Genomic DNA, 15,279 nt, shown 5'->3' with positions numbered 1-15,279 from the left:
ACTTTGGGGGTATTTTAAAAATTCTTGAATCACATATTTCGTATTTTTTACGATTTATCAACAATCTTTTAAAACTGTTACTCTAATATTTCCATACAAACTTTAAAACCTTTATTTCATCCCTTTCTATTTTTATTTTAGGGTCAAAAGTGCCCTTTGTTTTATTCCAAGGTCCCATTTTCCATAATACTAAAATTCATTTTGATTGGTTCAGCCGTTTAGCCGTGAAAAGGTAACAGACAGACTTACGTCAATTAAGCCTTTTCCTAACCCGACAGAATCTTTTAAATCCTTTTCAATCTGGTTTCCGCACTGGTCATAGTACGACTACTGCATTAGTAAAAATTACCGAAGATATTCGTTTTAATATGGACAATCAGTGTGTCACAGTGTTGGCCTTACTAGATTTCAGCAATGCATTTAATAATGTCGATTTCGAACTTCTACTAGCCAAACTAGCTTCTCTCAACATATCTCCTAATGTGATTGACTGGTTTCATAGTTACTTGTTCGGACGTCGGCAGCGTGTGCGAGTCAATGACTCTGTGTCTGATTGGGGCACAATTTCTGCCGGCGTACCGCAAGGTGGCGTGTTGTCTCCTCTTCTTTTTTCTCTTTTTATAAGTTCTATTACTCTTCAACTTACCTCGCTCTATCACTTGTATGCAGATGATCTCCAAATATATGCTCAGTCCAAACTGGCTGATTTACCCAATGCAATAGACGCCATAAATAAAGATTTAGATTATATAGTGCATTGGAGTAAGTCTTATGGCCTTAAAGTCAATCCGTCTAAAACCCAAGTTATTATTATAGGCAGTCACAGTTTGGTTGCACGTATTGACTGGGATAATATTCCTTATGTAATCTTTGATGGAACGCGTGTGCCATTTAGTGACACGGTTAAAAATCTCGGAGTTACTTTTGACAAGTATTTCACTTGGGCCCCCCAGGTAAGCAGAGTAAGTGGGAAGGTGTTTGCATCCGTGGGGTCATTTCGTAGGTTACGAAACTTCCTTCCTTTATCTACTAAAATTGCGCTTGCACAATCTCTCCTGTTACCAATTCTCGATTACGCGGACACTTGTTATCTAAATTTGAGTGAAGAATTACTGGATAAACTTGAGCGCATTCAGAATGTTTGTATAAGATTCATATTTGGACTTCGCAAGTATGACCATGTTTCCGAATTTCGCGAAAAACTCAAGTGGCCCTCGATCCGCCTTCGCAGGAATACTCACATTCTGTCTTTTTTGTATAATGTCCTGTTTAATCCTACGACTCCGATTTATTTAAAAGAGCGTTTTAGCTTTCTAAGTGATACTCACTGTCGCTCCCTTCGCTCCGAAGACAACCTAATCTTAAAAATTCCTTCCCATAATACTTCCTTCTATTCTAAATCCTTTTCTGTTAAAGCTGCTCGGCTCTGGAATTCATTGCCCTTAGACACTCGGCGTGCCCAATCTCTAACCTCTTTCAAACGGCTGGTAAACATGCACTTTTTTCCTCCCTGATCTTTTAATATAACTTATTAATCCAAATTACGCTTGTATGTGTATGTTTTATTTATTAATTATTTTGTTTATTTATTTTTCTTTTGTGTCTTCCCTTAGATGCCGTCTTGTTTTTATGTTGTGCAGGTTTTCATGTATGTATGTATGTGTGTATGTATGTATGTATGTATGTATGTATGTATGTATGTATGTATGTATGTATGTATGTATGTGTATATGTATTTCTTTGTATATATGTATGAAGTAGTTAAGTATAGTCTATGTATTATTATTATGTATTATTGCTTAATATTTATGTATTTAAATTACTTAACTTTTCTTATTTTTTGTGTGCGTATACCCGAATCGGTGCTTACGTTTTTTTTTCTCTTCCACAGTGGTTGTCTGGAAGAGATCGCTCTTTAGCGATAAGACCGCCATTTGTACATTAGTTTCTAAGTGTTATTATAAGTTATTGTTTATTTTTTGTTTTTAATGTACAATAAAGTATATTTCTTCTTTCTTCTTCTTCTTACTTTTGCATGTATAATATTAGTAAAGATATATAATAAAGAATTTACGTATATAAATTATTTGATTGGGATTAACTTCAGGACTTTCTAAAGGTAAGCCTACGAACATTTTATTAAGTTTCATGATATTCATTAGGTACTTTCTTATATTTGATTACTTGAAATTGTCACAAGACGCTAGCATTACCGTTTTCTATATTCTGTTGTCATAGTGCGTCTCTTATAAATTTTCACCCTTCTAGTTTAACTTTTTACCTATAAAGCAAGCCAAAGAAAAGCTTTTTTGTATAATTTACCAAAAACAACTGTACTGTTTTCTGCGTAGTTTAGAAACTACGCAGAAAACAGAAACAAAAAGCGGACTTTCAGTCACTTATCACGAGCTATTGAGGTTTAGCAATATGAAGCTTGAGGGAATAATGTAACCACAACAACAACAAAGTATTTTGTTGAATTTGTATACCCTATTAACTTAAACTTGTAGAATTACTTACAATTTAAATAAAAATCATATTCTGCAGCAATATTATAATTTAATTAAACCTGGCAAAACAATAAATAAATAATAATAACTTAAATATAAAGGAAAATTAGTTAGTTGTTGCAATTATCCTTATAGATAAACAAAACAACATTGTTCTATCTTGTTAGAAGTCCGTATACGACGTTGTAGTTGTTGTTACCATTTCCGACGTTATTTTCTCTATATCCTCCGCAGAATCCGTTGCCGCAGCCTCCTCCATTGGGCTTCATGAACACGGTGTTGCGGTTCCCCCATCCGTTGCCGACATTATTAACGGTACGACTACCACCACACCACCAAGCTCCACTGTAAATATATGCATAACATTAAAACTTTTAAAAATACAAATAGCTAGTCGACACCCCGCGGTTTCATCCGCGTAGTTCTTGTACCCGTAAGAATTTTGAGATTATATGTAACCTATGACACTCAAAAATAACGTGACTTTCTAGTGGTAAAAGAAAAGTGATAGAGAAGAGAAGAAAATAAGTTCAGTATATTCAGAGATTACCCCCCAAAAACACCAGAAACTTTACCCTTTATCTTAATATTAGTACCTACAGATATCATTTTCACAGTTATTGTTGTGCAGTTAGTTTTTTACTATAACTGCAGTGCAGACTGTGCAGACTTATTAACAAGACAACATGTTACATAAATCACCGACATAGCTCAACGAGTTGCGAAGCTGAAGTGTCAATGGGCGGGGCACATAGTTCAAAGAGCCGATGGACGTTGGGGTCCCAAAGTGCTGGAATGGCGACCCCGCACTAGTAAGCGCAGTGTTGGTCGACCCCTCCACCAGGTGGACTGACGACATCAAGCGAGTCGCAGGGATTCGCTGGATGCAGGTGGCTCAGTATCGTGATGTTTGGAAGTCCCTACAAAAGGCCTATGTCCTGCAGTGGACGTCCATCGGCTGATATGATGATGATGAAGTTACATAATTTAGTCAAAATCATAAAATACTAAATAAATAGTCTTGCTACACTTATGACTTTATAATTATTTAAGAAGGACTGTACACTGTAAAAATATGTTGACCTAAGTAAGTGGCTTTCAGTAAATAAAAGCTTATGAAATAATTATTTTATATCACAAAAGCGTAACGTAAAGGAAAACATACAATCAAAGAAGTTGTCTTTACCCTCCATAAGACACCGAGTTAGTGAATAGCCTAGCGGGTATTGTAATAGGCTCAATGGCTGCATGGTAAAAGGACCAGACTCAACACTGTGTAGTCATTAGTCAGGATACAATCCCTTAGACTATTGGCAATTGACTATTGACTTTTCCTAGCACAGTCTGTTCAACTAATTTGAGTTCCGTTTTTGTACTACGTACATTCGGAACCCTAATAAATTATATTATGGCATATATTCTTAAAATAAAAGGTAGGTGCTTACCAAGGCGATGGTTTAGCCTCTGCTATCGACGACAAGGCGATGATGCAAAGTACAAATAATACAGACTTCTGCATGTTGATTAATTAGTTAAACTACTTGTTGAGGTGATGTACAAAAAGTATATTGTGCTTTTACGGATAGTATTTTGATACTGAGGTATGATTGTTCTCTGGATCTTTTTATATAAAACAATGTAGAGATAAGGTCTAAAGACGTAGAAACCAGAAAGGTTAATGTGGGAATGTTTTTTTATTAAGTTATTTCCAAAACGATAACGGGTATTGAGTTTTCTTTATATCTTTTTTTTATTTTTATTCTGTACATGTTAGCCCTTGACTACAATCTCACCTGATGGTAAGTGATGATGCAGTCTAAGATGGAAGCGGGCTAACTTGTTAGGAGGAGGATGAAAATCCACACTCCTTTCGGTTTTCTATCTTCTATCTATGTTTCGAATCCCTATAAAGAGCCTAAGTTCTGCAAAGGACGTCCAATCGTCCATCGGCTGATATGATGAATGATATGATGATGATGATGAAATGAGCTACTTACGTACTTGCTACCTACCGACCTACTACGGGTGTAGCATACGTAAAATAAGTGCAGATTACGGTGCCATTTAGAAGCTACACCGTGTTACATATGGAGCGTGTATATCTACAATATTACAATATGGTGTCGGCTACAACAGTAATTTGTCTGGTTTGCTACGTATTTTATCATAAAGAAATATCATTATATTAGTTAAGATGTTGTTATCTTTTATTTTTTATGTTTTCAACGTCTTAGAAACTTTTATCTAACTTACCGTGATAATATTTCAAACCGTTTAAACTAGTCCTTTAAAACTCAGGACTTTGAAAGTGTAATTTATAAAATAACTAATTGACGCCGCGCGGTTTCAAAAGGCAAATCTTATCCAGTGGCGTATCTAGGATTATTTCCTAGGGTGGGCCTGGGGTGGGCCTAAATATCACTGAATAGAGTCGACAGTGAATATAATTTCGTTAACAATATTTCTGGACGCAAACCTCTGAAATGACTCGACTTATTTTATTATTTTTCTTTGTATCTATGGTAGGTATCAGAAAAGGTCTTATATTATAACATTTTTCAAAATTTATATTTTATTTTTCAAAATCTTTTTTAAGGCTTTTTTTTTTAATTCTTTTTTTTATTCTTTACAAGTTAGCCCTTGACTACCATCTCACCTGATGGTAAGTGATGATGCAGTCTAAGATGGAAGCGGGCTAACTTGTTAGGAGGAGGATGAAAAATCCACACCCCTTTCGGTTTCTACACGGCATCGTACCGGAACGCTAAATCGCTTGGCGGTACGTCTTTGCCGGTAGGGTGGTAACTAGCCACGGCCGAAGCCTCCCACCAGCCAGACCTGGACAAATTAAGAAAATCTCAATCTGCCCAGCCGGGGATCGAACCCAGGACCTCCGTCTTGTAAATGCACCGCGCATACCACTGCGCCACGGATGCTTTTTCTTTATTATAAGTTGTAATGGTTATTATTTGATATTTTTAATTAAGTATATTTTGTGTAACATTATTACTATTTCGGCGTCCATCATAGGATTTCAAATCGGTAGCCCAGTATCCTAGGGTAGGCACTGGACCATTCTAGGGTGGGCCCGGCCCACCCGCTTTATACGCATATGATCTTATCCCTACAATATCCTCTTGATTATTAAGTAATTAATTTTGATAAGGATTTAAATTTAGTTATGTAAATAATGACGTAAACCTTAGTATATGATGTAAATAATTTATTAAAGTACCATATATCTGCTAAGATATAAAAAATAGATATATGCTGTTGCGACACTTTTTGTAGAAAATTACGTGTTCTGTAAAGTTGTAGTACATTATTTTATTCTAACATCAATAGTTTTTGCAAACAAAACTTTTGTACACCTAGGGCTACATTATTGGAGTTTCAGGATGGATTCCTAATTTTTTTGAAAATATGACACTGAAATAATTTCTCAAATCAGACCAGTAGCTACTGAGATTTGCGCGTTCAACCAAACAAACAAACAAACTCTTCAGCTTTATAATATAGATAATAGCAGTTTCAAACTGGTTTAATTTCAATTTAATTTAAAAACATACTTCTAAATATTCGCTTCGTGGATTTTTATGAAAGAAATAACATGTTTTGTTGTTGGCCAAAGAATTTTATTATTTGGGTACCATAGTCTTGTAAAAAGTGAAGTAACCTATTATTATTCTTATTATAAATAAATATTGTAAAGTAGCATCACTTAAATGCTTAAAATTTACTACATGTATAATTATTAAGTTAGCCTTCAAAAATGCTATTATGAGTAAAGACAAGTAAAAAAGATGTTTTAATAATCAAAAATCTCTAATCTGATCTTTAGATGTTTTAATAAGTTAAGTTAAGTTACGAAGTATTTAATACATTATAATTGTCATATGAATTGTCAGTAAGGAATTATTTGTAAAATAAAAATAACCACAATTATCCAAGTTTTGTTTATTAACTTAACCTTATACTTTAAACAAAAAAAATAAATATTAACCTCCAATACTATTTTAATTTAAATACTAGCACTATAGGAAAAAATAATTAACAATCAATTTAATTATATAATGATTTATTTATTTTGCTATCATCCGCGAAAAGTCGTGCAACCTGCAATGCACGTTGTAGAGTCAACATCTCCTGAGGATGCTCCGGTTCGGGGTGAAACGTACGTAGAGAGTATTTTGTCGGACCTGGGTGACGTTGTCGCATGGGTCGACTTTTTGCGGATGATAGCAAAATAAATAAATCATTATATAATCATGATGAACTTCCGCAAAGTAACGCCTGCTTCTATCCAATATCAATTTAATTGTTTTACTAACGAGTAAATTTGTACGAGTATTTTGTTTTAGTAGTGGCAGCTGACAGGGGTATATATTTCAACATCATGTCAATATTAGTTTTGCGGGAACAAACGCAGTTACTTGCGCTTCATCGGCTGACTGCTAGTATAGCCACTTTAGTATTTCGTTTATTACTTACTAAGTCCATATACTGTGTTGTGATTAAATCGACCATTACCAATGTTGTTCTCTTTGTTTCCGCATGTACCAGTAGCACATCCGGGCTTCATGTGTACTTCGTTAAAATTGCCCATCCCGTTTCCGATATTGTTCGTGTTAGTAGCCCAACTGCTACCATAATCATAATCTCCAAAACCACCAGCTGCACCAGCACCGAAGCCGCCGAAACCACCAGCGTTGCCACCGCCGAAACCGCCACCGTTGCCACCGCCGAAACCGCCACCGTTACCACCGCCGAAACCACCACCGTTACCACCGCCGAAACCGCCACCGTTGCCACCACCAAAACCACCACCGTTGCCACCGCCAAAACCACCACCGTTGCCACCGCCAAATCCGCCACCATTGTCACCGCCGAAACCGCCACCGTTGCCACCACCAAAACCACCACCATTACCACCACCAAAACCACCCCCGCCGAACCCACCCCAGCCAGGTCCACCACTGCCAAAACCACCACCGGGACCTACTATGTTGGTGTTCCATCTTCCATTTCCAATATTATTCGTCTTACCACCACATCCTCCATCACCACTGTAACAAAATAATAAAAAATAATCATTTAAATAATGTAAAATTAATGTTAGTATACAGAAATCACTGAAGCATTAATATTTCGGAAAAATAAAATTATATATTTTTTTTATATCTTCGAAATATATTTTTAAGGACAAAAAATATCATCTCTTTTTAAGTTTACACTCGTATTCAACACTATATTATTATTATCCATGATATCATATAATATTGGATGATCATATAATATTTAGATTAATCATTGATTAATTACTTATTAAAGATAATGCTTACAAACTATATATAACCTGACTACATTAAAAAAGCGTCTAAAAAGGACGAAACAAGAAAATAATTCAGATAGAAATAATGAAATTCATATTGGTACAAAAGTAGTCATGGTAGAGTCGTGGTCTAAGCTACATACATAGACTGCCAAAATCATTACCCTTACTTTTGGCTTCCCCATAGTAACAAAACTATTTGAATAGCTTGTTTCTACGCCATAGAGTCTAGCCACGTCAGATTCGTACCAGACCAAATATGACTCAATTTAGTAAAAAAGAAATTTGGTACAAAGACGGAATAAATATAAAATATTCTTTCATACTCACCATGGTGACGGTTTGGCTTGCACCATCGCTGTTATAGTGACAGCGCAAACAATAAACAAAACAGACTTCTGCATGTTGAATAATAACATCTACTGATGATTAAATTAAATATTTAATTACTAAGTATATATGCGTATTCAATAAGATGATGTCCAGTACTGTTCAAGCTCAGTTTCCGCAGATTAATTTATATGAATCATTGCAAGTGACCGGCGACGTAGAAACCAGAAGGGTCAATGTGATAACTTATTAGCTTGCCTTACATACATGTATTTCCAAAAATGATAACGGCTGCTAAAATAATGCTATAAAAAACAACAGTTGTAAAATGTAGCAACTCTCGCAATCAGTTATACCGTAAAAAGTAGTAAGATCTATGTAATACCAAGTCGATTACTTTATTCTGTCCGCAATTAAGGGATCTTCTGTTTCAAGTTATTACGTAATGAGCTAACCTAACAACATCTTAAAGTGACCATATCAATATTAAAAGTCTTTTATATTTTAAACAAATAGATTGACTTGGCCATCGCATGAATACACAATATAACTCGTATGTTACAATTAATACATATTATATTTAGTAACATTGCTTAGAGCGCTTGCTTTATTGCTTTATCATATGGGACTATGCAGTTTCTGTATCCAGAAAACTGGACGGAAATTAATTTTTTTTTCAATTTTTCTTTGATTTATACACTAACAACTACAATAGTATTCTAAATTTGAAGTTTCTGCTTCTGCTGGAAGTGCCTTAGGGTTTTGATGATCGGTCAGTCCGTGAGTGACAAAATTAATAAAACTAGGAATCTTTGACTAGTTATAATTCCTAAACTTCTTGTTTAAATCTAATTAAATTTTAAATATACCGTGTCTATATAATGCTTACTTAGATACTCAAAATTCAGGCTTCTAAGTTCATCCACAGCGAAGTTACAGGGGGTCGAAAATAGCTTGAATTGCTTCGTTATAAGTATAGTCAGCCGTGCTCCTTTTTTTTTAATTTGCTTGACTTGCGGGGACACTGCCATGCCCCCAGATAGGTAATGTGATGTTAAGTAAATTAGATACCTAGATAGTACTTTTTTTAGGTTACTATCTCGTTAGCCCAATGGTTAGTCTATATTCCTTCGGATCTACTGGTTCGAATCGGAAACGTTTTATTAAATCTAAGTTTAGTGAAGCCCTTTTAAATGCTGACTATTTCAAATGGGTTGAAAGCGAAAATAGTATATGAAAAAATCATCCCCACTTTACATGTTTACCTTAAAAAAATATTTTTCAAGATTTTATTTTACAACTTGGTTACATTTTTTATGCATATACTGATGCTACGAGTAAATTACAGCTTTCTAGTAGTAATAGTCTCTGCGCTAAACCGCGGACAGACGGACAGATGGACGGATAAATAGACAGACATGGCGAAACTATAAGGGCTCCTTGTGGACTACGGGACCCTAAAAATAAGTATTGTTTAATTAATTTAACTATTACTTTAATTATGTCACTGAGTTAGATACTGCTACAGACCTTCAGTTTTAACTGCGCAGATTAAAGCTTTATTTAATCAAAAGTTATCAGAAAAACTATTTATAGTTTTAACTGTACAGTTTTTAGTTTTACCTACACATGGAAGTTTTACCTAAAAATATCTGCTAATTAAACAGGAGGAATATCAAGATCATGTAGCGGAGTTCTTATTTCTATTGGTTTTTTTTTCTATCCCCTATAAATTGATAAGTAGTTATTATTATTAAAATTTGCTATTTCAAAAAATGTCGTATTATGTCTATGCTAACATTATGAAGAAGTATTATGGGGAGGGAATCTCTGGATCTACTACATCGATTTTGAAAATTCTTTTACCACTAGAAATGATATTTGTGAATACTATAAATTATATTATATAAATTGATACTACGGGTTTGAATAGTAACAATAATAAAAAATAAGTTTTGTTTAAATAAATTTAATTGTAAGTTTTCGTTAAATTATACTTGTAGTTTTTTTATGATGTTAATGTTATATATATTTAATTATTTTTTTGCTCACTTTTGGTATTACATACTACTTTTGGTCTTGACTTGTCTAAGTGGTCGAGGTATCACAACGAGGTAGAGGCACTACCATAGTGTTAGGTGTGGCACAAGATTAAAATAAAGGTTTTTCTTTTCTTTTGTTTTCGTTATTTTCTTTTTTTCCACAGTTACCCCTCCGGGCTTCTTGTGTACTTCGTTAACATTTCCCGTTCCTTTACCATGATCACCAAAATAGTGACCGCCACCGTTTCCACCAATAAAACCGTCAGCGTTGCTACCGCCAAAACCGCCATCATCACCAATGTCCCAGCCTTTAGTTTCTACGTTACTATCACCGAAACCGCCACCGTGACTACCGCCAAAACCGCCGTCATCACCAATGTCCCAGCCTTTAGTTTCTACGTCACTATCGCCGAAACCGCCACCGTGACTACCGCCAAAACCGCCATCATCACCAATGTCCCAGCCTTTAGTTTCTACGTTACTATCGCCGAAACCGCCACCGTGACTACCGCCAAAACCGCCATCATCACCAATGTCCCAGCCTTTAGTTTCTACGTTACTATCGCCGAAACCGCCATCGTGACTACCGCCAAAACCGCCATCATCACCAATGTCCCAGCCTTTAGTTTCTACGTTACTATCACCGAAACCGCCACCGTGACTACCGCCAAAACCGCCGTCATCACCAATGTCCCAGCCTTTAGTTTCTACGTTACTATCGCCGAAACCGCCATCGTGACTACCGCCAAAACCGCCATCATCACCAATGTCCCAGCCTTTCACTTCAACGTTATTGCCACCAAAACGACCGCCATTACTGCCTCCATATCCACCATTACCACTGTAACAAAATTATAAAAATTGGACTTAATTGGTTAAGTCAGACATACTGAAGAGTGAAGAGAAGTAATCATAAAATTTATTTGTGGGTTTACAAAGACTACATTTTGCAGATTATGTTACTAAAAGAAAAATGCATTTTTTATCACTCTTCTGGTGCAAATTATTCGCCGGTGTACCAACGTGGCAAAGTAACATTTGAAGCAGTAGTATTTTTTTGGTATATTTTTTTCCTTTTACCAACAAGGTTAACACACAAGCAAACGAACAGACAAATCAAAAAATAACGTGAAACTCAGGCTGTATGGCCAAAGATCTTAGCTTGTCCCTGTTGTGGACAAATTAAAGATGAATTAAAAATGTTGTAAAACGTTTTAGAAAACTGTTTTTTTGATAAAGTTATGATTTCATTATTAAAGTAGAATTATCAAGATTTCTTTAGATATAATTAAACTGCCGGGTGGTTAGGGTAGGTCTGGGCCGGGCATGGCTATTCCCCTTTTTTACCCAGTTATACCCAGTAATAAATAAGGAATGCAAGAAAACAGTTATTAAATATTTATCGTCACTGAATTATGATGAAGTAGAATCCTTATTAAACTTATATCCTGAAAAACACACACATACACACACACACACCAACCTATTATAATAATTTTGTAATGCTCATTTAGAATCTGATATTTCTCTACTAGCTATGGAAGAGCGGAGCCTTCTAATACAGAAGTAGTTTTACTACTCCTAAAAGAAGGTTCCAAACTCGCACTAGCTTATGTAAATTTAGAAAGTGAAATAAATGATTTTTTTTTTTTTTTTATTTCTTAAAAGAAAGAAAATTCAGTATCTCATATAATTACCCAGGATTCAAACCCCACCACCACGTAATCGGTAACACATACGAGTAGGTTAACACCGGACCAATGAGGTCATTAAGAAACAGGAGCAATAAATATAAAATATTCTTTTATACTCACTATGAGGATGATTTGGCTTGCACCATCGCTGTTATAGCGACAGCACAAACAATAATCAAAACAAACTTCTGCATGTTGAATATAGTTATGATACTGATGATTGAATTAAATGTCCAACTATATTATATACGTTTTCTATAAAACTAGGGGAGCCCATGATGCCATATTAGCAGTTACTATAGCGACATGTTACCATAAATAATTTCTTTCTTTCTTTCCGACCGATGAAATGACCAATGGGGACCGATTAGATTTGGTGGAAGAATAAATGATTATGTACATTTTTCGCTTTCAGTGCGGAAAAATCTACAGACAGACAATTTTATAACTCCGGCTGACTTAGTAAAATCGTCAGAAAATATCAATGATTATTTGGGGGATTAGTTTCTTCAAAATACAAAAAAAAATAATTAACGCGTCGTGGTTTGGGAACAGAAATACGTACAAGGCTTTTCTTTTGTAAATTTTGACCCCACTCTATTCCCTTACGTTACGCTCAAATAAAATCGATTATCAAAATGCTAAACTAACCCTTTAGCTATTAACTGACCATATCTGCCATAGCCTTATCTGATGTGCTAGTTAAGTATTTCTGATGTTATTTTTTGTTTGCCCTAAACGTACCCACAAATATTAAGGACTCATACTTGGTGAAGGTACTCAACAACATTCACGTGCATACTTCCTTATGTTCATCTGCCGCATTCAAGTAAATCCGAAAATCACTTCTTCGGCTCCTCTACTATAAGATGATGTTCAGTATTGTTCAAGGTCAGTTCCTGCTTAATTTTAGATTAATTTACAAGAATCATTGTCATTGACCGCAGACGTAAAATCCAGAATTGTGAACGTGCTAACTTACAAGTTTGCCAAACGCGTATTTTCAAAATTGATAACGGCTGCAAGAATAATACGAGGTAAAGTACGACGATGTGTAAGATAGGTAGTAAAATATTTAGGTATTATTATTTTTATTTGTTACAATGAGAAAGGGTTAGGCCATTACACCGGCCTTCACACAAGCAGAGAATCAAGTAAATTCTCTGGTATGCAGGTTTACTCACGATGTTTTTCTTTCACCTATTGAGACCCGTGATATTTAATTTCTTAAAATGCACGTGATATTTAATTTCTTAAAAGTCATATCTACTGGGCTGATAAAGCCGTGATGGCTCTATCAATATCTGATAGTGAATTTAATCTTAATTATTCGATCAAACTTTCACCCTAGCGCCAACTTGCATCGCATTTATCCTCTCCTATGAGGAGGCCTAAAGGCACTATAAAAGGGTATATCTTATAGTATATGAAGGTCATTCTTATTTTTTTCGAAAAAGGTGTCCAAGAACAATACTAACCTAACCTGACCACTGTACTAATGGGCAGATAGGCTTTCTGACTGTACTCACTATCCAATAAGATCACATGCAGCGCTAACGGCAGGACATCCGATAAAACTGAGCGTGTGTTAGCGCTGCAGGCTCATGACATTGGATAGCCAGTGGCTAGCATGACTATGAAATATGAGTGTATTATAATTTTGAAAAGCTCTTTGTTTAGAAGCTATATTCAATAATGTAGCCAATAATAAGGAAATACCAATTGGCCCATTTTCCTTAATAATACAATATTATTATAAATTAATATTATAAAATATTCCTTATGAATCCATGTGTTTATTATTCCTCCTATGTAAACTAAGTCTGAGTCGCTACGCTTATGAGGGCTATCACGAGCCCAGTGGTTATGAACTCTGCCTCCGATTCCGGAGGCTGTGAGTTCGAATCCGGTCCCAGGGATGCACTTCCAACTTTTCAGTTGTGTGCCTTTTAAGATATTATATATCTTTACATCTGCAGTTTAATTGATACTTAATTATTATTTTTAAACATATTTGCTGCTTCCAATTGAATTTAATTCACTTGAATTTGTTCACATTTTTCATTTTTTATGTTAGCTGTGACGTCACACGGGTCTCAGCTGAAAATCAGCTCCGTGTATTATGCTTGTATATAGTACACGGCATGTGCTGAGCTGTACACCCTTTCTTTTTAAGAATTACAGACAGACATGCTGTCTTTAGGAAAGGATACTGTTTTTAACTTTTAAATTTGAATAAATTTATTTTCTTTCTTTCTTTCTTTCTTTCTATCACGTGTCTCAAACGGTGAAGGAAAATTATCGTGAGGAATGCAAGTGCATACCAGAGAATTTGCTTAATTCTCTGCGTGTGTGAAGTTTGCAAATCCGCATTTGGCCAGCATGGTGGACTATTGACCTAATTGATAATTATAATAAATAATAACATTATTATTTTTAATAAAATGTCATATTTCTAACTCTTGTAGATGCGTAGCTTGTACGCCGTAGGCTGGGGCGCTACTACATTTTTACTATAACACTACAGACCACAGAAACTTATTTTTTTCGTAAAAGCTTAATTGTTGTTTTATTTGGACTATATATTTATTTATTCTTTGTTTCATCGGCTTGAAAATCGAAATACACTTGGTTCCTTTTTAATCCCCCTTAAAATATCATAAGAAGATGATATACCACAGAACATGAAACACTTAAGCTACGCTATATCCATGTGGATACAATGAAAATTTTCGATAGTTCGTTTCTTAATACAAAATGTATAAATAATTATTATTAATTTGATTCAAAACGTTGATGTATCCACGAAACTAAAAAGGGAAAAAATTTAATATTAATTTCTTCTCACATTGCTTCCCTTAAATGTTTCCAATGATTTTATAGTTATTTAAGGAGTAGAGAAATTTAACAATTAATTAAAGATCATAAAAATAGGTTCAGCTGTTTTTGAGTATCTAATAGTGTTCAAAGAAGCCCTTGTTTTAAATTATTAACATTACTTTCATTTAAAAGTGAAGTTTTTTTTCATCGCCTCAAATTTTTCGCTCTTCTATCACAACACAACTATGTCTGCGGAGTAAAAGGTGCTCGGTATAGCATCTAAGGCCTAATAATGGTGTAACCCCTAGTTTCACTTAAATCATGGTTTAATTTTTTCAAAATTTCAAAATATTTCATAATTTCAAAATTTTTCAAATTTTCAAAATTCGTGGTTCAAAGCACTTAATTTTACCTAAGCTCAGCATAATAATCTTTATACTAAACTTTGGATAAAAGTTTAGAAGCATGTGCTTTTGGAACCGTAACTTTAATTAAAAGTTTTCATCATTACCATTACCTGACGTTTCAATAGAGCCTATAAACTTGAAATA

The 15,279-nt window shown here is 34.8% G+C and overlaps 2 protein-coding genes across 2 annotated transcripts; both read right to left on the bottom strand.

Annotated features, from left to right (window-relative positions):
- Nucleotides 1-6,451: 6,451 nt before the first annotated feature.
- LOC112057101 (acanthoscurrin-1) lies at nucleotides 6,452-8,358 on the bottom strand. The gene is made up of 2 exons (XM_052882114.1): nucleotides 8,173-8,358; nucleotides 6,452-7,576 (listed from the first exon to the last, which is right to left on the bottom strand). The coding sequence occupies exons 1-2, from the start codon at nucleotides 8,259-8,261 to the stop codon at nucleotides 6,994-6,996; spliced, it is 672 nt and encodes a 223-aa protein (XP_052738074.1). The 5' UTR covers nucleotides 8,262-8,358; the 3' UTR covers nucleotides 6,452-6,993.
- A 1,767-nt stretch (nucleotides 8,359-10,125) lies between these two features.
- Nucleotides 10,126-12,120, bottom strand: LOC112049177 (keratin, type I cytoskeletal 9-like). The gene is made up of 2 exons (XM_024086973.2): nucleotides 12,029-12,120; nucleotides 10,126-11,055 (listed from the first exon to the last, which is right to left on the bottom strand). The coding sequence occupies exons 1-2, from the start codon at nucleotides 12,100-12,102 to the stop codon at nucleotides 10,296-10,298; spliced, it is 834 nt and encodes a 277-aa protein (XP_023942741.2). The 5' UTR covers nucleotides 12,103-12,120; the 3' UTR covers nucleotides 10,126-10,295.
- Between the last annotated feature and the right edge of the window lie 3,159 nt (nucleotides 12,121-15,279).

Source organism: Bicyclus anynana, chromosome 6, assembly GCF_947172395.1.
Source record: "Bicyclus anynana chromosome 6, ilBicAnyn1.1, whole genome shotgun sequence".
Classification (NCBI taxonomy): Eukaryota; Metazoa; Arthropoda; class Insecta; order Lepidoptera; family Nymphalidae; genus Bicyclus; species Bicyclus anynana.
The sequence above is the reverse complement of the archived record's forward strand: the minus strand, read 5'-3'. Positions and strand labels throughout refer to the sequence as shown.

What these genes read in the sequence shown, in the direction of transcription:
- LOC112057101 (XM_052882114.1), bottom strand. Translation starts at nt 8,261, where the DNA reads ATGTTATTATTCAACATGCAGAAGTCTGTTTTGTTTATTGTTTGCGCT. An exon ending in CAAGCCAAACCGTCACCATG is followed by an intron (nt 7,577 to 8,172) that starts GTGAGTATGAAA and finishes ATTTTGTTACAG; the next exon opens with TGGTGATGGAGGATGTGGTG.
- LOC112049177 (XM_024086973.2), bottom strand. Translation starts at nt 12,102, where the DNA reads ATGCAGAAGTTTGTTTTGATTATTGTTTGTGCTGTCGCTATAACAGCG. An exon ending in CAAGCCAAATCATCCTCATA is followed by an intron (nt 11,056 to 12,028) that starts GTGAGTATAAAA and finishes ATTTTGTTACAG; the next exon opens with TGGTAATGGTGGATATGGAG.